Below are 24,803 nucleotides of genomic sequence, written 5' to 3' on the forward strand. Positions count from 1 at the left end.
CCCCAGATAACAAACCTGTATTTTTCAGAAGCCTTGTTACAACTGATAACTTTGTTACTACTCACCAATAACGTATCAAACCCGATAACGTAGTACTTTTCCTAACCGATAACGTATCAATGAACCAACAACGGATTAAATCAACTGATAACGTAGAAAAGTCAACCAATACTGCATCAAAACAACCAATACTGTATCAATTAACTGATAATATCTGATTCAGTGATTCATTGGGAGCGATAGATTGATCGATTTATAGATAGATAGATATTAGATAGATAGATAGATGGATAGATAGATAGATAGGTCGATCAATGCATCGCTAGATAAATCGATCACTTAATCGATAGATCGATCGATCTATATATTGATGTTTGATAGATGGTCGGTCGATCGATCAATTGATCGATAGATAAATTGATGGGCAGATCGATCGATGTTGCATGCAACAAGAGATAATCAACAACACTCTCAACATTTCTTGTAATACAAGTAAAGTTGCCACTTCCGTGGTCTTTAAAATATCTGCCGTTCATTATTTTGAAGTTAGTACTTTTACAAAGCTCTAATAAACATTTACCATATTCATTGACAATAGTATCACATGACTTGCGTGATGGCAAGTCGTAATCGAGATCGTTATTTGCACCAGGCAAATATTTATCATTGTGTATAGCATCGGGAAGAGAGCTAGTACGGGCGTTGAAGTCGCCGCAGATGATTACAGGAAGATTATACATTGCAGAATAATTGGTTAGTTCATCTTCTAGCACCTGAAACGTGTCTTTGCTTGAATAATTTGAAGATCCTTCGGGAGACAAATATGCAACACAAATTAACAATGAATTAATTATACAGTCACCTTTAAAACATATTTTCGCCCACAAGAGATCATCTGTTCTACTTGCCAGTTGTTTTACACTTTCACAAATGGAATGCTTTACAAATAGAGAGATTCTTCTGCTTCAGCCAGTGATATAATCTCTCCAGTGTCCAGATTTTTGACCATGACTTGTGAAAGCACCTCCTACAAAGTAGACATGAAGGTTCAAATATTTCAATGCAAACCTGACAACTATTGCTCGCAGCCCTTACGGAAAACCTATGTCCACAGTAGATGAGAGTAGATCTACGGACCGTCTGCAGTAGACTTTATGTAGATCTACATCAGGGTTTTGTAGATGAACAGCCACAGCAGTTAGTCTACATGAAGCTTTGTCTACAGATATTGTCCACACCAGACATGACTATGTCTACATTTCACACTAACTTCGTCTACGCTTGATCTACACAGATCTACCATCCAATCTAAGGGAGTTTCATCTACAAAATTCACTTAGGCAAACAAGACTCATCTACTTCTAATTCAAAAATCACCATCTTGTCTACATTTAATCTAATGTATTGTTTCTTGCTGTATACTATGTCCAACAATCCAATCTCTTCAAATTCTATGATTGGCAAACTGCAGGCTCCATGCGAGAAGGCATGAGTAAAAGACAAGACATTTTACCTTACATTTGAATATATACTGTACAACAATAGAGAGAAGAAATTAGTGAATTAATTTTCATTTCATCCTAAGGCACTCCTGTTTAACTCGAGAAACACAAATGCAAAATATCACAGGGATCAAACTACAATTTTGTGGTAAAGTTAAAAATGTAAAGATTATCCAGTAATTAATTTTTGAAAAAGTGACTTTAAAGTGAATCACAATAAAAAGAATAAAAAAAAATCAATGTTTTCATTGATACTTTCTTCAGATTGGTCAATACAGTAGCATCTAACCACGGGCCGGACCCTGATCTAATTCATAAGTTGTTTTTTTTTAGTTATGTGACTATAACAAAACTTCATAAATATGCAAGTGAGCTATTTGTTAACTGCAACTTTATTTCCTCGGCTTCATATCCAACAAACAATCAAACGAACCTGTTTGATATCCCAGCTGCTTTTAATTGTAAAAAATAAAATCAAAACTATCCTCGTATAAAACTTTCTGAGTATCATTAAGTCACTTCTGAATCGTGTGAAAATCAGCAGCCACGGCCCTATCTCTCGGTCAACTTACAAATAATTGTATTGACATTGTATGGCGCGTAATGCATGCCAAAATTAACATCCGTTTTCTTACACCACTGACCGAATTTTTCCACTAGTCATCCACATTCGGCTTGCCGATTTCTGAACCCACTCACTGAATTATTCAAGTGGTTAGCGATTTCTGAACCCACTTACTGCATCCTTCACGTGGTCAGCGATTTCTGAACCCACTCACTTACATTCAAGTGGTTAGCGATTTCTGAACCCACTCGCTGAATTCTTCATGTGGTCAGCGATTTCTGAACCCACTCACTGATTCTTCATGTGGTCAGCGTTTTCTGAACCCACTCACTTACATTCAAGTGGTTAGCGATTTCTGAACCCACTCGCTGAATTCTTCATGTGGTCAGCGATTTCTGAACCCACTCACTGAATTCTTCATGTGGTCAGCGTTTTCTGAACCCACTCACTTACATTCAAGTGGTTAGCGATTTCTGAACCCACTCGCTGAATTCTTCATGTGGTCAGCGATTTCTGAACCCACTCACTGAATCCTTCAAGTGGTTAGCGATTTCTGAACCAAGTCACTGAATTCTTCAAGTACTGAACTCCCTAAGCTCAACTTCATTAGTTTCTACTTATGACACAAAACAAGACCCCTACGTCACACAGCGTCATGCCTACGTCAAATGTCGTCACAAAAATTGTGGTGTCAATTTTTATTAGAATGCTAAGGGGTCGAAATTTACTTTGACCTCTGAGTTTTACGTCGACAACAAGTGCGTTTACGTCAACTAACACACTCTGTCAGTGGATTATTTTTATTTTATTTTTTCTTCCAGGCCTTAAAGCCCCATTATTTTTTAACTTTTAACCTTTTTTGTTCGAAATTACATGTTATTCCCTTTCATCCATCTTGAAATGTTGTTCAGTGAAGAAATAAGCCAAATTTGTGCTTCTGTATATAGTGACATACAAACGCTAAATACTGCCCGATCGAGTTAGATTGCCGCGCGGGTTTGTTGACAACGCACATGTATACGTCTTGCAGCATGCTTGCACGAGTGATCGCTCGCATGGAAGTACAGCTCTCGTCATCGTACGGTTTCAGAAAAACGACAATATGGTAATTGAATATCGTAATTTAACTGCCTGTAGCTAGATTTAACTTTACCAAAGGCGATTGAAACCTCTACATTCAGTGTTGATAACTGACTTTGAAATCTTAAATTTCAGCTTCGAATGATCGTGATGACAATAACCTTAACACAGAAGTGATATTTGCAATCAATACCGTTATTTCACGGTGACCTGTAATTGATTTTGAGACGTACAGTCGTGCAAAATTAATTCAGTCCGGTGATTCTTTTAAAGTGTTTTTACTCTGTACTTGATGGTGAAATAAATTTCTTCTGGTATAATGTCTCGCATTTGTTTTTTTTAACTCGTCGCCACGTGACTTTCTTTTGTTGAAAAAGTGTCCATTTCACAAGCTCTTTTGTTTAAAAGTGTCCGATTTACTAGTAAACCGGACAGTTTTTAACAAAAGAACTGTCCGATTTACTAGTAAATCGGACACTTTTAAACAAAAGAACTTGTAAATCGGACACTTTTTAACAAAAGAAAGCCAGGTGGTATACAGTAAAATATTCGGTTATGGAAATAAGAGAGCATGGTTAGAACAATGGGCACGAGGCGGAGAGTGGTATAACTAAGTTAAAACAAGGAACATTCCTAGGAAACGATAAAAGGAAATGTTCTTAACGTATTTTAAGACCTTAGAAAAGTTAAGTGTCGTATAATAAGAGGCTCTCATCAGCCAACAGTCCCAAAAATTCCTGGGGCCATGCCGCGCCCTGCCCGGGCAAATGTCCACGGTCGCTGGCTGAATGACCTGCGAATGATTTTATTTTGTTCTCCTCTGTTTAAAAACGTACTGTTACTGTGTTTCAGAGATACAGAACTTTGGGCAAGTAAATTTACTTTAATGTGTATCCGCGCACTTGTCTTCCTTATAGCTAAAGCATGATACTTTGTAAATTTAAAGTTCTGAATCTCCATCAAAGATCAGCGGACATTGTCAATATGCAATGATTGTAACGAGAAAAGAGAACAAATCGGAAAAAAGAGGGTGAGAGACGAGAAAAATTACAAAATAACGGAAAGAATGAAAGAGAAAAAAGAAAAAAATTGTTCATCCTGAGTGGGATTCGAACGCACTTGCTGGGGGGGGGGGAAGCATTAATCCACACCCTCATGTTGTTGTATGTTTGAAGCTGCAATTTTGTTTGTATATGTTCTCGAATTCATTTGAGGGGGGCAGTTTGAGTCTCGAAAACGTGAAAATTGAGATCGCGAACACGATTTCATTGGTTGTTTATTATGAAACAGCGATAGGATTTTAGCAAGCGATGTCAGCAATTCAATTGTCAATTGAACACGTGGGTCTAAGGCTAATTATTGAGAACACACTTTTTGTCACACGAGGAAACTCTTTCAACACAAAAGCCATACATTCGAGACCATCTGATACAGCAAAATGGTGACATAAGTGTACAATTTGCATTTAATGGCAAGTTATCATGATTGTGTCAATAAGGTGCTTTTTCTTGCTTACCAACACGATCATCGTGTCGATAGCCAGAACGTTATTTGGGGCCTGCCTTACGCATGGACCGAATATTAGGCTACGTCCATGCTTAGCGGTACGCCATAGCTCACTCCGAACGTCTCTAGACTACAGCCTAAGCAAATTGTGCAGATATATGTGTCACGAATTCTTTAAAAAATAAGTAAACAACAGAATCAAACCAAGAGGTTAGTTTGTTGGGCCGGGTGTGCACGGGGACGACTTTGCAGTGAGGCCGGCCGGGATCTCTCTTGTGTTCGAACTTCTAACATGCCTGGGGCGCCATTAATGTTGTGCTCGCATCTAGCCGGTTATTGTACTACGGTAGTCCTTATGAGGATTAGATACCCGTTACGTTTGATATTATTTGGAAATACTTTTAAATTTACTAAGTAAGACTTTTATACTGTATTCAAGATATAATTTGTTCCTTTCTATGCATTTTCAATTACGGCAACGATATGCGAAGTTGATGGGCTGTACATGTATTGCCTATCCTGTACATACAGCGTAGCCCGCCGGCCGTACACCAAACTTCGTTTGAGTAGACAGAGCAGAAGCAGTCCCGTCATTTATTTTCAACGACATTTTCATATACTGCATAATGGAAGAAACGACTAGTTTCAATGATTACGATGGTGAAATATTGAATTTTTAGCTCCCATAGCCATATGTATATATGGCAATGGAAGCTATTCTTATAGGCTAGGGAAATGTATTCTTATAGGCTAGGGAAATGTCTGTATGTATGTATGTCTGTATGTCTGTATGTCTGTGTGTCTGTATGTCTGTATGTCTGTATGTCTGTATGTCTGTCGTCAACATCAAAAACTCCAAAACCGCTGCACATTTCATCTTGATATTTGGTGTGTACATGGATGATGGGCTGTAGATGAGATTTTGTTCAAATGAAGTTGTCATTGCCAAAAATATGCAACTTAGTGCCAAAAAAGGCGTTTTGGTAAAAATCTCCTTCTTCATAACCGCTGGTCAGACAGCTTTGATATTTGGTATACAGATCCCTAGGATAACCCAACTTGGATTTGTTCAAATTGTGATGAAATATGCAAATCTGTATTTTTAAGGAATTTTTTGTCATTTTTGGTCAAAAATTTATTTCATCAAAACCGCTCGTCTGACAGCTTTGATATTTGGTATACAGGTTCCTACAGATAAACTTAATATGAATATAGAATATATGATGAAATCTGCAATTTTGGTGCAATTTTTGCCGTTTTTGGTCAAAAAATGTGTTTCTCAAAAACTACTTGTCTGATGCCTTTGATATTTGGTATACAGGTTCCTAGGGGTTCTCTTAGTGTGATATAGTGAAATTTGATGAAATCTTCAATTTTTGTATTTTTGAGTCAATTTTTGCCGTTTTTGGTCAAAATATTTGTTTCTCAAAAGTTAGTCATGTGATAGCTTTGATATTTGGTATACATTTTTATACATAATTATGATGAAATCATCAATTTTGTATTTTTGCAGCTAATTTTGCCATTTTAGGTCAGGCCATCCTGCAATGAGCTATCAAAGATCTCAACCTTCTTCATCAATACATGTCACGAAAAGTTGCTCTCTACATAACACAGCAGAGCTCTGTCGACTATTGGGTCGCTTGTTTTTTTCAAAACCGCTGGTCAGACAGCTTTAATATTTGGCTAACAGGTCCCTAGGATGACCTTAGTGAGATGATTTCATACAGTCAGGAAATACTTAATTTGTATCCATGTCTATAGTAGCTTCAGGGACATTGGCCCTATGTTTAGGATAATGCGGTGATTCAGTAAGCATTTGAAATGGTAAACTGTATTTGGTGTTGAAATGCGGTAAAAAATAATGAGAAAACATAGCTGAGGTGATTTCAGCAGGTTTGGTTTCCAACAAATATATTCAAAGTTTTTTTCAATGTTAAAGAGTCCTGGCAGATTTTGAAAAAAATCCAAACAAATGTCAATAAAAAAATCAGCCACAGAAGGTTTGTCAAAAGAAAAGGTGGGATAGTGGGAAAAAAGAATGTACAATGTATCGGATAAAAAAGATAATGTTCCTCATCAATCTTCCAGACAACCCCCTTTTATCAAATGGTACACCCCTGATGTATTTTTGTGTGCAATTAACCATGCAGTGTATTTTAGTTTAAGATGTCAATCAAGTTAGGTAAGGATTTGAAAGGAATAGTCAAGTTCACCACAGTTAAATTTCTTAACTTTATCTCTTGTGTCATCATCCTTGTGTAATTGGTTAAGTTTGTATGTTGCTCCAGATGTGGATGTACCAGCTGTTCTGGAAGAAAACAATGTTTACTTTTCCCTGTAGGGTTTCTGAGTTGATGATTGTATGTTGAAATCTCTCCATGTATCTGGTGCATGGGCAAAATGTAAATACTGGTTGCATGTTATGTATTTCAGTCTATGTCAAATATTGTAAATGAAAAATCATGAACAGTTTGCTGTGTGCTTGTAAAAGATAACATGTTTGTCAATACATATTAAAACTGCCTTGCAGTTTGATTGTCTTAAAAATTATCACAGAAGTAGAAAACGAAAAGAAACTAATCAAATTGCTGTAACATATTCACCCCCAGTGTCTGTAGGCCTATACTTAACTATTTTATCATTACATTCAGCTTTTTACCTCCCATTTGCCATACATATATGGCAATGGGAGGTTATATGGTTGAAAAAAATCTGTATGTGAGATGTCTGTCTGTATGTATGTATGTATGTATGTATGTATGTATGTATGGATGTCTGTCCGTCCAACGCAAAAACTCAAAAACCGCTGCACGTATTGAGCTGATTTTTGGTGCAGTGATGCCATATATGATGTAGATGTGCCGTTGTTAAAATGAACTTTTTAGGCCGATAGATATGCTAATGAGGTACAAAAAAAAGCAAAAATGGTCAAAAATCAATAACTCAGGAACTGCTCATCTGATCATTGTCATATTTGGGTTTTAGGTACCTTGGGTCCAACTCATTTAAACATATAGATTTGATGTCAATATTTGATGCTTTCTATTTTTAATGATTTTTTTTCTTTTTTTGGCATTTTAGTAAAAAATCTTTCCCTCTTAAACCAATGGTTGGATCGCTTTAAAATTTGGCGTGCTGGTACCTTGTGAAAACTGAAAATAGAATTCATCAAAATTATGGCACAATTTGCATATTTGTATTTTTGGGCAATTTTTGCCATATTTTGTTAAAAAAATTTTCTTTGAAACTGTGTATGCCATTACTTTCTAATTGGGTGTGCAGGTTCCTAGGAGTGACCTGAAGATGACTCTGTGAACTCAAGCTGAAATTTGCAAATTTTGTGGTACTTTTTGTCATGCTTTCAAATTTGGTACATAGGTGAAATGTATTAGGTCATTCATTCAAAGTCAAGTACTGCCTGTGTGTGAATGAGCAGATTATGATTGTGCTGTTCCAGGCTGAGGTGCTATTTATAGGAATGATGCAATGTTAGACGGTAATTGATGTTTTAACTGAATTTGACTTACATTGTATGTAACTCTTGTACTGTATAAACCCTATCAATTCACCCAGGAAAAAATTATTAATATGATTTTAAATAATTGAATTAATGAGGATATCAACAAAGCCAAAATAATTTTAGTGTAGAATTATTAGAATGTTCAACTTTTTTGACAGTCTATGGTGAAATGCTGACCATCTTGGAGGATTAAAACATGTAAAGGCAACTTTCCTGAATCCCAACTTTGACATATTGTGAACCATCATATATTGTGCTCTGTATGTAATCTAAAAGATATTGCTCATAATAGTTTGTCATGATAGGTTGGTCAAATAAATAGAGATAGAGAAAGTTCCAATTTCCATTTATGGTTGACTTGGTAAGGATAAAATAAAATTACTTTTTGAGGAAAAAAAATAGAGTAGTCAATTAAAAGAGTGGTCAAAGTGATAGGGTTTTTATGGTAAAGCTGGACTGTAAGATTCCTGATGTACTATTTATAGCAATTATGCAATCTGTGTAAACAGTGCAATGAAAGTGTAACATGATTCCTTATCATGCTTTTGATGACCTTGAACTTCTTAAGTTGCAAACATTTGTCTCTTCAGTGTGCTTTCTCTGAGTACTTACAGTCTCAACTTATTCAACAGAACTTACTTGCAATGTTAATTTGAAAGTTAAATGTGCTTGGTTAATAGGATGAAATACTGATAAAGATAACCAGCTGAAGATTCTTTATAACCTGACAGATATGCTGTTTTTTTATGACGTAAATGTTGATAAGCAAGTCTTGTTTACTTTAATTAGAATGTAATTAACTCTCATTTATATTATTATAAGCAGTAGTATCAAGTTGATCAAGCTAATATTGACAAGTTGGTAGGCTGTTGGAGGTTAAAAGCTGTAAAAATAAATGTATGCATGTCTATCTGTTTGTCTGTCTGTCTGTCTGTAGACTCGCGTTTTTTGGAAGGTCTATGATCTTTATGTATGTATGTATGTATGTATGTTAGTTATTATGTGCGGATGTATGTCTGTCAACATTAAAAACTCCTAAATCGCAGCACCTACCATCTTAGTATTTGGTGGACAGGTGCATCGAGGGGTGGAGATGTTTGTTGAAATAAACATGTCAAAGTCAAAAATATGCAAATGAAGGGGAAAAAAGGAAAAATCCTGCACATTGCTAAAACTTTGTAACCACTGGCCAGATTTGGTTGAGACTTGGTATGCAGGCTCTCTATAGTGACTTAAGTTACATTTCTTCAAATTGTGGTGAAATTTTGAAAGTTGTATTTTTTGGGCGATTTTCCCGTTTTTTGTCAAAAAATCTTTTGTGAAAGCACTCATCCCATTGCCTTGAAAACTTGTATGTATGATCCTAGGGTTGACCTTTGTCAGGTTTGTTCAAATTGTGGTTAAATTTTCATATTTATATTTTTGGGGCAATATTTCCCATTTTTTGTCAAAAATCATTTTCTCCCAAAGTATTTGTTGGATTGCTGTAAAAACATGATAGTCTTGATCCTAGGGTTGTTTTCTGTCAGACGTGTAAAAGTCATTATGAGATGGAGCATTTCATATTGCTGGGGTATAAGATTAATTTGGACTTGCAATGGAATTTTCTTAGTCAACCTGTTAGAATGCAATGTCATGTGTGTACTAGTAGTTAGTATCGCTGCAAAAATGGGAGGACAGTGTCATTGACACTATTTTTGTTATATCTTTATCACTCTTCATGGGCCAAGGCACACTTGGGGTCAATGTCATCACTCTGTGCCAGTCTGTGAATGTCAGTCTGTCTGTATGTGTATGTTCATGTTTCATACAATTGTTGGTTTGTTTTGATAACTGTATGGGAGCGAACAGTGATTATTGTCACTATTTTATTTATATATGTTTTTCTCTCTCAATTCATTCAGCAAACTTGATCTCCGTACCGTCGGTCACAACGTGCAATGCCTTGCATGAAGCTTACAATCGACTGCCTCCATCCATCGTTACTTTAGCTGTTCAAGACGTTTTTTGTTTGCACGGCTCATTATAGTCGGAAAATCTGTAAACACCTACATATTTATATCTTTCCAGTATTTCGCCGAACTTTTGCGCGTCTTTGGCTGAGTCTCCAGTTTCGATTGACCAGACCTTTTCGAAGAGCATAGGTTTCTATGGACGCCACAGTAAAACAAAACTTGCGTCACAGTCCCTCTATCTATAGAGGGACTGTGCTTGGGTAGATTGACGGTGGTGCCATTACGTTTCGTCTTGTGTGTCAAGAAAGCCTGACTTCTGGTCCGGACAAGAAGTCATTTTTCACTCCTTTTACCGTTCATTGTACACGTTTTGTGAGGCGGGCTGGGCATGCGAACCATGCGATTCAGTATCTATTAGATTCATTTCCGGGTCACATCTTACAAGCTTTGATAAAGACCCCCTAGCATAATGGTCAGCCACCTTAAGAATCCGTGAGTGAATTTGACGGGTCTCTTTTTGAGTGACCGGATTATGATAGAAAAAAATATCAAGTCTGCTGAGGTGCCTAGCGGAATGTAGGCAAGTAGTCAAAGGATTCGGTGAGTTGGTTCAGCAATCGCTGACCACTTGAAGGATTCGGTCAGTGGGTTCAGAAATCGCTAACTAGTTAAAGGATTCAACGAGTGGGTTCAGAAATCGCTAACCACTTGAATGTCAGTGAGTGGGTTCAGAAATCGCTAACCAGTTGAAGGATTCAGTGAGTGGGTTCAGAAAACGCTGACCACATGAAGAATTCAGTGAGTGGGTTCAGAAAACGCTGACCACATGAAGAATTCAGTGAGTGGGTTCAGAAATCGCTGACCACATGAAGAATTCAGCGAGTGGGTTCAGAAATCGCTAACCACTTGAATGTAAGTGAGTGGGTTCAGAAAACGCTGACCACATGAAGAATTCAGTGAGTGGGTTCAGAAATCGCTGACCACATGAAGAATTCAGCGAGTGGGTTCAGAAATCGCTATAACCACTTGAATGTAAGTGAGTGGGTTCAGAAATCGCTGACCACGTGAAGGATGCAGTAAGTGGGTTCAGAAATCGCTAACCACTTGAATAATTCAGTGAGTGGGTTCAGAAATCGGCAAGCCGAATGTGGATGACTAGTGGAAAAATTCGGTCAGTGGTGTAAGAAAACGGATGTTAATTTTGGCATGCATTACGCGCCATAGACATTGTTATCATTGCCACATAACAGATAAGACTACGTTACAGTGTTAGTTTGGCAATGGCATTTCAGTACACATGCATAACACGAGTCAGCTTTAAAATTACCAGTACTGCTTTAAGTAATTTCTTCACCTGAGCGACGTATTTTCTTGCATTTTCATGAAGAGTTCGCGCATGGACTGATCTCCCCACCACCTTTCAGCCTCCACCTCTTGCTCTTTCAGAGCAAATGACCTTGTAACTGGCTTCGATTTCCGGGTCAACTGTGAGAGTTGACCTTATGCGCATGCGCAATCAGAAGGCGCCATGTTTTCAACGGTTCATCATATCAATGCATATCGGGGAGAGAAGCCAGCCTGCTCACCATTCGTACTTCAACAAATCTTATTTTTCAAGCACATTTTCATCATCTGTACACCTTGGAAACAATGTGACATCAATTCTGATATGCATAGAAAGTGTTCCGATCGAGAATTACATCGGGTTGAGACATTCTTGGATTGCGCGTGACGTCACGCCTCAGCATCCGGGTACTTGTCCGCCATTTTGGCAGACAAGTACTACCATTTGCAACTGTCATCAGTGATCGCTATCGCTTAGTTTGTACATCGACCAGCCTGTCTCATCATGCCCGATTTGGTTGCGTCTACGGGTGCGGAAATCGTGGAAATAGAGACACTGGGAAGCGGTTCTTCCGTATCCCGAAGGTTAGGTTGTATGAAGGAGATGTTACGATGGAGTTGTCAAAAAAGCGTCAAGAGAAGTGGTTAGCTAACATTCGTCGTGCAGATATAAACGTAACCCGTGTGCACAACTCAAATGGATATTTGAAAGTTTGTAGTGACCATTTTGTATGCGGTAAGCGTGCATTTGTCTTTCTAATGTCGTAGATTAGTGTCTTGTTGGTCATGGGAGCTGTTTATGCAAAATATCAAATAATCCTTACTCTGTATTATGTTACTAGCCCTGCGTACGATGCTGTGTGTTCCGCTACAGCTAATCGCCCCGCTCACCACAGCCCTGCAAAGACCCGTACGTAGGGTCGGTGACTTCAAATCCATTTTTGGACTTCATGTAAAAAGCCAAATTACTGCCGAAATTCAGCGTTCCTGGGCCCAAGTCGTATCCCTGCCTACCTCAGCTACTCGATCGCTTCTTTTATTCACTTTTCGTAAATAACCGTCGATGTCGGCAACGAGTCTCTCGCTAGCCCTGCCACGGTATGTGAAAGTACCCATGATGCAATGCGATTTGTACACACGGAGATCGGCCTGCCCGTTATCCCCATTGCGCGTATGCACCCATAGAAACACGATACAATAGTTGAGTACATGCAGATACAGTCATCAGCGCGTTGCGATCGCCTCGAAAATATTTAGACTGACAGTGGAAGTTTTTCTTGTATTCACGTATATGTATTTATCATCGGCCAGATATAAGGATTGAACTTTTAGCACAAATGCTGCGATGTCTGATACATTGATGATAGCATGCATTACCGAGTTACTGAATGTCATATCAGCTATGGCTACGCGGTGACACTGACAGAAACACATTTCGGCGAACGCAAGCTGCACTGAATCGACACCCCTTCCAAACCAGCAAAGCTGTCGACGCCGGGTGTGAGGATTTAATGGACCGCAGTTTTCAACAAGCGATCGTGAAAGTTCTGTAAACACTTCAGTATCCTGTGATCGTGCAGAAACAGCGTACTGCGTAGCGCCTTTGTAGTTTAACGTTCGGCCAGTGTTGTTTATCAGCCGGTCCCCGGGAAAAGACGGCAACGCAACCCTAAAAACGCATCGTAACAAAGAAGTTTTGCCAACAGTTGGCAATGCAAAGCCACGTTCCTATCTGTTCTAGTCTTTACAGTTCAAGGACCGTGCAAAAATGAACATTGATTCATATTTCGTGCGATCGAGAAATTACATGATTATTACCGGTACATAATACACAGATACAGCCAATATGAGCCATGTCATTTGTATTTGTTTCAGCGCCGTGTCTCGTACGATTTTAATCCCGGCACAAGCGAGCGTAAGCCTGAGTACAGTGCATGTGCATACAAAAGCAAAATTATAACATGGCAAAGTACATTTTTCATTCCGATGTGACTGTCTGTTTTCAAACTCTATCTCCTCCCTCGATTTTGGGGTCAACATAGGCAAGCAGTATATCGTTGGAATCGTATTTAGTTGCACGACAATCTAATGTTGACCATTTCTCAAAATCCACGTTTGTAATCGAAAAATAGCCAAAATTCCGTTAAAAATCTCATTTTTTTCTAAATAATTGCGCTGAAATTTCCAAATGACGGTCAAATAAAAATCTGGAAACATAATTTTACTCGGAGCAAGCATGGCAATGCGTATGCACTCTTTCAGGCATCATTGATAAAAAACCAGAGAAGAGATAGCTAAAAATATCCCCAAAAGGGCAAAAAAATGAAAACTTAACGACAATTTTCAATGATATGGATCTTTGGATAGAAAAATGCTATAAAGATCCGGAAAAAAACTGAAAAATGTACGTCTTTCGGGCTATCACATTGACGTAACTGCGAACGAGGATAAAAGTCATGCGTACGCATTCGACCTCAATTTCAAGCTGGGGGCTATTTTTGGACAGATTTAGTCAGAATTGTAATGGCGCCCTCGGTGGTAGAATGGTGATCTCTGTGTGTACGAATCGAGTTGCATCATGGGATAAACCACGTACTGTGCCTGCGTACGATGCTGTGTGTTAGCTGTAGCGGAACACACAGCATCGTACGCAGGGCTATCATGTTACCTGATACTCCGATTACTCGTATCGAGTAGTAAATAAATGGCTTCGTAAATTCGGTTGCTGCCATGATTTTTTGCTAAATCCTGGACTGTGTTCGAGTTAGTAGACCCACACACTCAACCGACATGTACAGTCCTTGGTTGACAGTGTAATTCACTTGCAATTCATTTACTTTTACAGGTGAACCAAGTAAGCTGTATGATAAGGACTCTGTTGACTGGGCTCCAACTTTAAACTTAGGCCACAACAACGTACAACGTTTGAGAGAGAGTGACGTGCAGCGCACCCAACGAAAGAATCAGCGTGTCGAAAAACGGAGTCGTTCAGAAGCTGCTGAAATCCTTTTGGAGCTCAGTAAAAAGGCCAAAGTAACCAAACCCTCAGCTGATTCCTGTGAAACATCAGACCACAATGGTGAGATTGATTAACTAATTAATTAATCGATTTATCGATGTTTTGATTTATTAATTTTTAAATATTATTATTATTGTTATTATTTTTAGCTCATATTTGGTTTTATATATAAATACCAAAAAGAGCTTATATGATGAGTCTAAATGTCTGTATATTTGTGGGTATGTGCGGATGTATGTCCGTCACACACAAAGGCTCCCATACCGCCAAAGCTACCGTCTCAGTATTTGGTGTACAGGTAGATGTTAGGGGTTGAGATGTGAATTTGTTCAAATGAACACATCAGTGTCAAAAATGTGCAAATGAGGTAAGAAAAAGTGAAATTCTGAAACAGGCTTGAAATAGGCTTACTCCACTGACTTGAGTCATTTTCTGTCATTGTCATTGAACTGTTACATATTAACAGACCTGCTCAAACCATAGACAGTAGAGGGGAGGAAGACCGTCAGTAGAGGGGAGGAAGACCGTCTATGGTCAAACTAAGGCAGTAAGGGGCTAGCTGCCTTTCTGCTATGCATGTTGCTAAAGTTGACCTCCAGTACCTAAATTTTCAGACCTTAATTACTTTTGTCATTCTTGTTTTTCTGGTTTAAATATTTCTTGTTGTTTTTCTGGTTGTACTGTACAGAAATCATTGTCATAACATCAACGTAGAATTTTCCTGCACTGAACAGATAGAAACAACATTTATTGTTGATCTTTGATACCCATACTGTTATGTACCAATTCTGATCAAATTTGAGCGACACCGTATAATTGCGGTATTTTTTTAAATTTAGGACCAAATAACATAAGTGTTGCTAATTGATTTTCATATCGCTTATCTCAAATTATGTGTTTCATGATATTTTTAACAGGTATTGGTAGTTCCAACCATGCCAGTTGCCAGACAGACATTACCATGGATGATCTTGCCACTATGGAGACAAAACTTTCGGCTCTTTCAGATGATTTACAGAGGACCAATGCTGAACTTTATGACGTGCGGAAAAAGGCCTTGGATTCAAACTTGACTTTTGATGCTTTTCAGTCTGACGATGATAAGACTAAATTCTACTCCGGTCTGCCTTCTTTTGTTATCCTCATGTCTGTTTTTGAACTCTGTACACCATACATCAATTCAGCACTACGGAACGTGTTAACTCCATTCCAGGAATTAATCTTAGTTTTAATGAGACTCAGATTACATTTACAGTTGCAAGATATCGCTTACAGGTTTTGTATTTCACGGGCTACTGCATCTCGAATATTCAATAAGTGGCTTGATATCTTGTTGCATAATTTAAATTTTCTAGTTTTATGGCCAGGGAGAGATATGTTGCAGGAAACCATGCCAGTAGAGTTCAGGAAAGCTTTTGGAAAGAAGGTGGCAGTGATAATAGATTGCTTTGAAATCTTTATTGAAAGGCCCTCAGGTCTTGAACCACGTGCTGAAACCTGGTCAAATTATAAACACCACAACACTGTGAAATTTTTAATTGGAATTACACCCCAGGGTACAATTTCATTTATCTCTAAAGCATGGGGCGGGCGTGTCAGTGACAAGGAGATTACAGAGCGTTCAGGCTTTCTTGAGAAACTTCTCCCAGGGGATTGTGCTTGCTGACCGAGGTTTCAACATTGCTGACAGTGTAGGGTATTATTGTGCAACTTTGAAGATTCCAGCATTTACTAAAGGTAAACCACAACTCCCTGCTCTTGAAGTAGAGACAACAAGAAAGCTGGCCCACATCCGTATTCATGTAGAAAGAATAATAGGTCATGTACGCAGAAAATATCAAATACTTAAGGGCACATTACCTATTGAGTATATTTCCAAGAAGCCTTGTGAAACAGATACACCTCTTGATAAAATTGTTGTGGTTTGTTGTGCATTGACCAATTTGTGTGATTCAATAATACCAATCGAGTAACAAATGTATCTTGTTGCTGAATTTTTATTTACAGTTGAATAAGTTACCATAAATTACCATACATAGTATTGTAATTCAAATTGTTAAAAATTAATGCGACTCTGTATTTACAGTGGAAAGTATTAATTTAAATTACAAAAGTACAGGGATACCTAAGGGATACTTAAGAAAGTGTAGCTTTTAAATGAAAATGAAAGCCTTGACACCATGCAGGATAGCTTAGAACCCCGTAAGCTTGGTCATCTAAAACAATAGCTTCGAACATATTGTGATGTTGAGGGCATAAAGCAACATGGCTGACAGCAAAAGCAATGGTGGTGGCGGTAAATATTTTACCTGTTTTCTCAAAAATTTCACAAATTCTGTTGTGTGAGATGCTGTGTTATGAGAGGTTCAGGTTCGATTACACTTCTGTAAAGTTTCTGCTCCAGTTTTACAAGACTTGCAGAGGAATCTGCGTTCCTGTTTTCAAACTGAACAGGCTATCAGGACATCCTATTCTAATACATGTACATATACCGTACACATGGATGAGAATATATATGACAGTGTAAAGACGTAGTTGTTAGTGTTGACAATGTCTGTTTTCAAGAGTTAGACTTCCCAAGATTTTAAAGCTAGCTTCAGTTAACCAAATCTGAAAAACAGACATTGCCAACACGTGCGACTGGTCTTTATACTACCATATATGTAATCCATGTACATGTATTAGAATAGGACGTCCTGATAGCCTGTTCAGTTTGAAAACACGAACACAGATTCATCTGCAAGTTTTGTAAAATTGAGGCAGAAACTTTACAGAAGTGAAATCAAACCTGAACCTCTCATAAGATAGCATCTCACACAACAGAATTTTGTGAACTTTTGAGAAAACATGTAAAATATTTACTGCCACCACCACAGCTTTTGCTGTCAGCCATGTTGCTTTATGCCCTCAACAATTGAACATCACAATATGTTCGAAGCTATTGTTTTAGATGACCAAGCTTACAGATTCCATTCCAGCAACTATCACCTTCCTACCCAAGCTATCCTGCATGATGTCAAAGCTGTCATTTTCATTTAAAAGCTACACTTTCTTAGGTATCCCTGAAGTACATTGCAATATAAATGCATTAATCATGGTATTGAAAGGTCATGTATCTGAATCTGTAGTACACCGGGAATAGCATTGATTGTGATTTTGGGTTTTTAACTAAATATAACTGCAGGTTCACGACTTTCGGACAAATATGATGAAATTCGGACAAATTTTGTCGTTGCAAGCGCGGCTGTTGTCGCAGATTGTAGTCTCAGTCATCAATTCATATGAATCAGTGTGGCGCTAAATAGCCATTCTAACACTTGCACTAAGTTGCAGGTTTTATTTTCAACGTTTATGTGGAAAATGCGGTCAAATATTTATATATGCATATTAATGAGAGAGAACAGTGACGTTATTTGCAATCAGCACTATTAATAATTACCATTCAAAAGTGCATGGCATTGTAAATATCAATTAATTAAAATTGTCATGTAATTGAATCTTATGTTCATGTGGACGTTGTTGATTGAACGTTCATTTTCAGTGGAAATTTTTAATTTATCATACAAAAGTACACAAAATTATAAATGGCAAATATTAAAAAGTGTGTAATATTTTCAATACAAGCCTCTCAAACCAGAAATAAATCTGATTTTTACAATTTACCACAGAAATTGATTCTTTTATTTAGAAGCTTTACATGTCGGGCAGTACCAGGCTCCTTTTGGAACTCGTTTTACTTTTGCACATTTTAAGTGAAACCATTGAATTGTACAAGCATCATTGTCACATGCAATCATTTTATGGCCACTGTCAGTTTTACAGTAACAATACTCAAATGTAATATCTTGATGAAGATTATTAGCCTGTGTTAATGACTTAGAGTAGAAACGGCCAAGTAATTCTGGTAAAATGCAAGATTTAAACATGGTTTCTGCTTTTGCCACAGTGGTACCCCAGAAATCAAGATCTGGCATGATTCTCTCAATAAACAGTTCATCTCTAGTCCATACCACAAAGTCACAGTAATCAGCATCCATGATATGTATCTGTGCCTGGACCTGGTAGAAATATGGGTGATTTCGCTTTAGCTTGATAATACCACCATCACTCTCCAAACAGAAATTCTTGTCACCAATGGCATCCTGCAGTTTTGCATCACGGTGTTTATACGGACACTGAAAAAAAAAAAGACAAGACAACATTTCACAACAGCTCTGCTTGCAATGCAGGCAATATAGTAGGCATCAGGGATATTAATGGGAGAAAGTCACTCATTTTTTATATAATTTTGATTAGTTTCTAATGATAGATCATTTACATCCTTTTGTATAGTGAAATACACTTGATATATGATTGTTTAGCTCGACTGACACTTTATATATGGACAAAATGTGTGAATATGAAAAATTGTATGATAGAATTCATGTGTTATAGCCATGTACAGAATGAATGTTGAGGTGCAACAAATGGTGATTGGACATTTTTCAGTGAGCAGAACAACATCACTGATCTATTACAAGAAAATGAAATAACCAAAACAATGTCAAAAATGAGTGTCTTTGTCCCTTTAACTTATTTATGTACCTTGATTTCACAGCAGCCTGTTCCACAGCACGTGCATCTGGAGATTCCATCAGGCGATGCACCCAAATATGGCCATTTTCTGTTCAGTTGCAGCCCACTCTTGGACACACTGAAATCTCCATGTGTTTGTTGCTGGTAGACCTCATATTGTTTGAGAGCCTCGCTTTCATGGTCGAATGTGAAATCTTGCTATTAAAGAACAAACACAGTAGCGATATTTAAAGCTGCAACCATAAACCAGAGAAAAATAATCTATTGAAATGCAAACAAATGTTACATTATGTGAATAATTCCAATTATGAATGCAACATATTTGGGGAGGACACTCACTTTGTTGCTTTACTGCTGAAGTGATGTTCTTTTGGATAACAAATGGATTTTATCAGGGACCGGGATGGGTTGTCTGGTTTTGTGTGCACAGCTGCTCGCAGTTTTGACGCAGTGATTCTCCCAGCTCGGTGGGTAAACCATAAATTGGAGCCTGCTTGTTGTCTTGTTTCTTCCTCCACACGTTTACACTCCTCATTTTCCAGGGGAATTTCTACACTTGAACACTGCATTTTCAAATCATCAAGTGACATGTTGGCAAAGTTGTCATTATACAGGTTTACCAATGGTTTAGGCAAACTGGTGTCAGCAGACTTCGGAATGTATGCCATGTGATAGCCAGGCACAAGACTTAAACACGCAGGCTTGGTTCCACTTTTTGATATCTTTTCGAGGAAGACCTTTGCTACTTCATCATTGATTGTGACTCTTCGTTTTTGCGGTTTCTGTTTTACTGGAGTCTCACTTACAGAGAAACCTTCAAGGGCATTGTCCAGCCTTTTCTTCTTACTCTTTGCAGATGTAAAATCCATGTCTCTGCACTCTTTGTATGCAATCTACAATTAACAGACAGAAATAAAAAGTCAAATATACTTTATAAAGACAGGGAAATTATGAAAGTTAATATTTTATAAATACTTATATGCGCTGTGTAATAGTAAACAAAGTACCACAAAGCATTCATAAAAATATATCAATAAAAGTAAACATACCTGTTTTTTATAGCAAGGAAGCCACTTTGATTTTTCATCAGTACAGGTTAATGATTTATTCAGTTTAGTTGCAGCTTCTAAAGCAAACAACATGGCACCAACATGTGAACAAGATTCACATAATCTGCAAAATGATAATAATGAAAAAATCTGTTTACATTCAAAAAATCCTAATTTTCCTTGTATCCTGAAGATGACAAATCTGACAACTTATTTAACACCTCATACAAATTGCAATTATGACAGGGAAGAAATATACATTTCCCTAACACTGTGTATAAGCAATAAATGAAAGAGAAGGCATGACATGCCTATTAAACATCTCTGCATACAGGTAAGGAGCAATGAATAAAAAAAAAAACAGGATGAATCTGCTAAAAGTAAACGAAGTGTTAAAAAAATCTCACTGACAGATAGATTAAAAGAGACAGTGCAGTGAAGGAAGTGAAGTTACAGAACATACCCAGCCATACAGTTGCAGTGTGCTGTCAATATTCTGCCACCTTTATCTGCCAACACCCAAGTTTCCAGAGGAGTTTCTCGACATCTTTGTGAATGATTTACCTGCAGAAGAAGCGTAAGAAAAAATAAAATAAATAAAAAAAGAATTCACTTTAAAGTACTACAGTCTGTGTATCTTATTCCGTATGTTTAGCCATTCAAATGAAATAAAGTACGTGCTTGTAACTCATGCGGTTGTGAGAGTGGTTCTCCAACCTTTGAATGATTTTAGTAGCTTGGGGGTCTCTCAATTGATTCTGAACTTTTTTAAGTAAAACAATGTCAATCAAGAAATTAGGATAATTAGTTTTTAGAAACTTGGCCGTTTCATTCAAATCGTAACTCAGACTTTATTGTATTACCTTGCTATCACTCCCGTCTACAATTTACATAAATCGATGTTCCGAAAAGTATAAACAATAAATAATTTGGACAAGATTTCTGTCAATCATGCAGTCTGTTGATTCAAATTGGTAATTTTTCACATATCACGGTGACTTTCTGATGATGACAAAGTGTGCATTTTTCGGAAACATGCGCTTATGAAAACAAAACGCGTAAAAAGTAGCTTCGTCAACGTCACATAATGGGCGTAAAAAATACTCACTTAGCTGCCATTACTTGAAGACCACGGGCACTAAACACGGCAAACAGTGGCCCGTGGGCTACAGTTATGGCAGCTACGACTCACCCTGCCAAGAATCAAGATTTTATCTCCCGTCAAGGTTTTAGAAAAAAGAGGTTGCACCCATCCAGAAATAAAAAAATTATAGGCATCCATACTCTTCCAGTTTTTGACCTGTTCTCCAGTGCAGAAGGATGTCTGTAGCACAAGGTAGTTGACGATATCAGGATATTGTACTTCTGGAAATCTTTTCGGGTCGGGGGAAAGTTGTTTGTTCTGCAATGTATACGGATCTATAAAATCACAAAGTTCTATTTTCTGCATATATCTCGTTTTTGAAACGCCATCCAACGATGCAAAATACTGAGAAAAGCTTTCGCGGTCGCTGCCAAAACAAGCGTCTGTCGTTGCCATGGCTGACATGTTGTCGTCTGCAACTGTCTGTACAAATGGCGGCGATCCGATTGAGGGCGCATTATTGTCACGTGATTGCAATCAAAGAATAGGTTGGCATCGATAACTTGACGATGGCAGTGGCTCTACACTGCCAGTATACAGCTGTACTGGTACTGCGGTAATTGTAATGCAACTTGTAAGGTAGGCCCGTGAGCTTGAGGTAGGCAAGGTTTGTTGATCGCCTGTTTTAATACCACGACCATATGAATTTTGATTGTGTAACATGTAGAATATTTCAGTTCTAAATTTTTTAATAAAGCGTCGTTGAATGTACTGAAATGCTTTGTATGCAATGCAGTTTATTCTGTTAATCATGTAATGATGTATGTACAGTTGAGAAAGATTTTGAAAAATTTGAGTAGGCCTAAGCATGCACAATGTTCTACTCTCTATTTCGACCTGAATACCACTCATGATCGGTCATTGAATGATTGATTTTTCCAGCGTGAGATATCTTATGCAAAGGTCCATCGATACCATGGTGCTCAGTGAAGTTGCCACCAAATTACATCAAACGGATGTTGTTGTGATATGCAATATTGTGATATTCATCATGAACTGCAGCCCTAGCCTGTGCTACACCATGGCCATCGGTCAATTTTTAAAGTCTAAAAATTGATTGACATGTTAACATACTTACATTTTCATTTTCAACACTTAAATTGTTCTTATTTGCAATTTCTCTATCCTAAGTATGTTAAAGTATAGTTAGCAGTATCACACTAAGGAAATAATTGCAACCTTTGATCACAATTCAACACTTAAGTTTCACTTAAGTTTCAAGGGGAGAAAAACTTCAAGAAGTATTTTATCAGACATTGAACATTTGACATCTCCACTTATGTAAACATGACTACACACCATTATATGCAAAAAGATTGAATAAATGTTGTTGTTAACCTGCACTGTGCTTCCTTCACAGTGGTTTTTGCCAAACAGTGCTTTCCCCAAAACTGAATATTAACACGCACGCAATTGTAGTCCAACTGAACAAGGTGGAAGAGCCTGCTAGGAATGGAATGGGTGGGTGCCATTTGGCATCATTCTGTATTACATGTAAACTTGTCAGAGTTAGCAGTATTGTCTACGTAATCTGTCTCCTCCAAATACTGCACTAGGGTTGATATGGGAAATTTCAGTACAGTAACATAACAAAAAGCGATTGCCAATTTATTTTACTTGAACATGAAACACAATACAACCTAATCTTATCAGCAACAGAACCAATTCAAAGATGTGTAAGTTGTTAATTTCATGTTTATATTACAGCAAATTCTGAAAATGAATACATAAATTATCCTTATCCAACTTTCTCTGAATTTTGCAGAGGCAAAAGCTACCAAATTCTCTGAGTTCTGATCATGCATTCTTGTTTTGAGTCTGTCGGCCATTGCAGTCAAACTTTGAACTAAAATTGCCGTCAGTATGTAACCCTATTTTTAGAACAGACTGTGCAGCCAGTCGAAGAATTGGGCAGGGAGACAGATACGTATGTAGAAAGATTGTAACTTGTGTCTTGCATACAATAGACCAAAGTTTGTTACCAAAATTCAGGTAGTTTTTGATGAGTGCTTGCATGATTTTTCGGTGTCTTGGACAAATAATAAACATTGTTGAGAAAATCACTTGTCAATTGACATCATTAAGAAAGACAGGATAAAGACAAATGCAAGATCTCCATGCCTCACTAATTTCTTGTTCTTTGTCTTAGCTACATCTTATACGTAATTTATTCCATCTACATCTTGTCTGCCTTTCATCTACATTTTATCTACTCTCTAAACTATGACCTGATGATTAATATACACAAAAGTAGACAAAGCAATAGGTCTACATCTTGTCTACATGTCATCTACCTGAGATCTACATTTCATCTAATTTTTCATCCACATTTTGTCTACATTTCATCTACTCTCTGAACTATGACCTCATTAGTATGCACAAAAGTAGATGAAGCAGTTCATCTACTGCCCAATTAAAATAAAGTCTACTGTAGATCTAATGTGGACTAGATGTAGATCTCAATTTTCCGTAAGGGAGGGTAAATCATGCTGTTACAATGTTCAAACCTGCATTTCAAGTTCACTTGTAGTATTCATGAGCTCCATTCTGTAAATACCACTGCCAGATAAATTCAATATGGCATATGCCAAATAGATTTTTTTGTCTACCGGTACACAACATCTTCGTGGGTTTCATTACCACCAGAAATTCGATAGACTGGAACTGCTGATTGTCTTTAAAACACTTTTGTTAGATCTACTAGTTATTCAACTTTTACACTGCAAAACGGACTTAATGAACACTGAAACGTTGTATTGTACAGTACAAGTATGATCTATAGGCCAAACTACACGTGCAGAACATGCACATGCTACTATAGCTCGGCCGACAGTACGGCACCGCGTGTGACGGCTTTTGCTACTGCGTTCAAAACGTTGAATTTGTGACGTGTTAGCACTTATTTTGTAAATTTTTCAAGGAAAAATAATTTGTTCTTCATTTAAGTGGAGAAAGGCCGAGTTTATTTTGCAGAAATGTGGTGAATTTAGGCGAAAAACGTCCCGCGTGTCAATAGTCATTTTTTGTCTATTGACAGGCGCCTGTCAATTGACACTCCGAACAAAAAATGTCATCTTTGTTTGTAAACATTCATTGTTTAAATTTACGACACATATTCACGAGCACTGGACCAGATCTTCGTGTACATTTGGTTTTCGTTTTCAACATCGAGTGACTTGAAAGCAGTTACACATGTCAAGAGTCGAAATAACCATGTGGTTAATTGTCAGCCCTATGACACAAACACATTGAGTTTCAGTAATGGAAAAAATATTCAGTCGGCGATAGAGCCACGGTCACTCTACGCATGGAAAGAGGGGGCTTACTTGCGGGTTTACAAGAATGCCTCACTGCAAAACTAAAGTTTGCTTAAATTCTATTCCCTTAACGAAGAATTAGTTTCTGGTAGACTTTAAGGTAGTACGCTACCATTCTATATAGGAGAGCGCCCTCTTTTGTCCAGAAGATGTACATGTTCCTTTTAGACTACCTAACCTGGTGAGCGTGAATAACAGGACAAAATGGCAAAAAATCATGCTAG

At 37.6% G+C, this 24,803-nt stretch overlaps 3 protein-coding genes and 1 long non-coding RNA gene across 8 annotated transcripts in view; 1 reads left to right on the forward strand and 3 right to left on the reverse strand.

The window, feature by feature from the left end:
• LOC139125067 (uncharacterized) overlaps positions 1 to 11,609 on the reverse strand; it is a 51,645-nt gene extending 40,036 nt beyond the window's left edge. For all 5 annotated transcript variants that reach the window (XR_011550139.1, XR_011550140.1, XM_070691180.1 and 2 more), the window contains exons 1-2: positions 11,486 to 11,609; positions 863 to 1,027 (exon numbers count right to left, since the gene is read on the reverse strand). The gene's annotated coding sequence lies outside the window, so the exon portion shown is untranslated. The remainder of the gene's footprint in view (positions 1 to 862; positions 1,028 to 11,485) is intronic.
• Positions 11,610 to 12,035: 426 nt separating this feature from the next.
• On the forward strand, positions 12,036 to 18,156 carry LOC139125065 (uncharacterized). The gene is made up of 3 exons (XM_070691177.1): positions 12,036 to 12,211; positions 14,321 to 14,554; positions 15,412 to 18,156. Exons 1-3 carry the CDS (start codon positions 12,088 to 12,090, stop codon positions 16,158 to 16,160), a joined length of 1,107 nt encoding a protein of 368 aa, XP_070547278.1. The 5' UTR covers positions 12,036 to 12,087; the 3' UTR covers positions 16,161 to 18,156.
• On the reverse strand, positions 16,476 to 19,255 carry LOC139125068 (uncharacterized). Its single transcript, XR_011550143.1, has 2 exons — positions 19,079 to 19,255; positions 16,476 to 18,669 (listed from the first exon to the last, which is right to left on the reverse strand). It is a non-coding gene; the product is annotated as an uncharacterized lncRNA (long non-coding RNA).
• A 105-nt stretch (positions 19,256 to 19,360) lies between these two features.
• Positions 19,361 to 24,138, reverse strand: LOC139125064 (uncharacterized). Its single transcript, XM_070691176.1, has 4 exons — positions 21,311 to 24,138; positions 20,582 to 20,682; positions 20,119 to 20,242; positions 19,361 to 19,962 (listed from the first exon to the last, which is right to left on the reverse strand). The coding sequence occupies exons 1-4, from the start codon at positions 21,665 to 21,667 to the stop codon at positions 19,405 to 19,407; spliced, it is 1,140 nt and encodes a 379-aa protein (XP_070547277.1). The 5' UTR covers positions 21,668 to 24,138; the 3' UTR covers positions 19,361 to 19,404.
• Between the last annotated feature and the right edge of the window lie 665 nt (positions 24,139 to 24,803).

This window comes from Ptychodera flava (genome assembly GCF_041260155.1).
Source record: "Ptychodera flava strain L36383 chromosome 23 unlocalized genomic scaffold, AS_Pfla_20210202 Scaffold_24__1_contigs__length_23054250_pilon, whole genome shotgun sequence".
Lineage (NCBI taxonomy): Eukaryota > Metazoa > Hemichordata > Enteropneusta > Ptychoderidae > Ptychodera > Ptychodera flava.

Coding starts and splice junctions, on each gene's coding strand:
- LOC139125065 (XM_070691177.1), top strand. CDS start 12,088: ATGGAGTTGTCAAAAAAGCGTCAAGAGAAGTGGTTAGCTAACATTCGT. Junction 12,212..14,320: donor TAGTGACCATTTTGTATGCG/GTAAGCGTGCAT, acceptor TTACTTTTACAG/GTGAACCAAGTAAGCTGTAT. Junction 14,555..15,411: donor TGAAACATCAGACCACAATG/GTGAGATTGATT, acceptor TATTTTTAACAG/GTATTGGTAGTTCCAACCAT.
- LOC139125064 (XM_070691176.1), bottom strand. CDS start 21,667: ATGTCAGCCATGGCAACGACAGACGCTTGTTTTGGCAGCGACCGCGAA. Junction 20,243..20,581: donor CACTGCAACTGTATGGCTGG/GTATGTTCTGTA, acceptor ATCATTTTGCAG/ATTATGTGAATCTTGTTCAC. Junction 19,963..20,118: donor TTCCTTGCTATAAAAAACAG/GTATGTTTACTT, acceptor TGTTAATTGTAG/ATTGCATACAAAGAGTGCAG.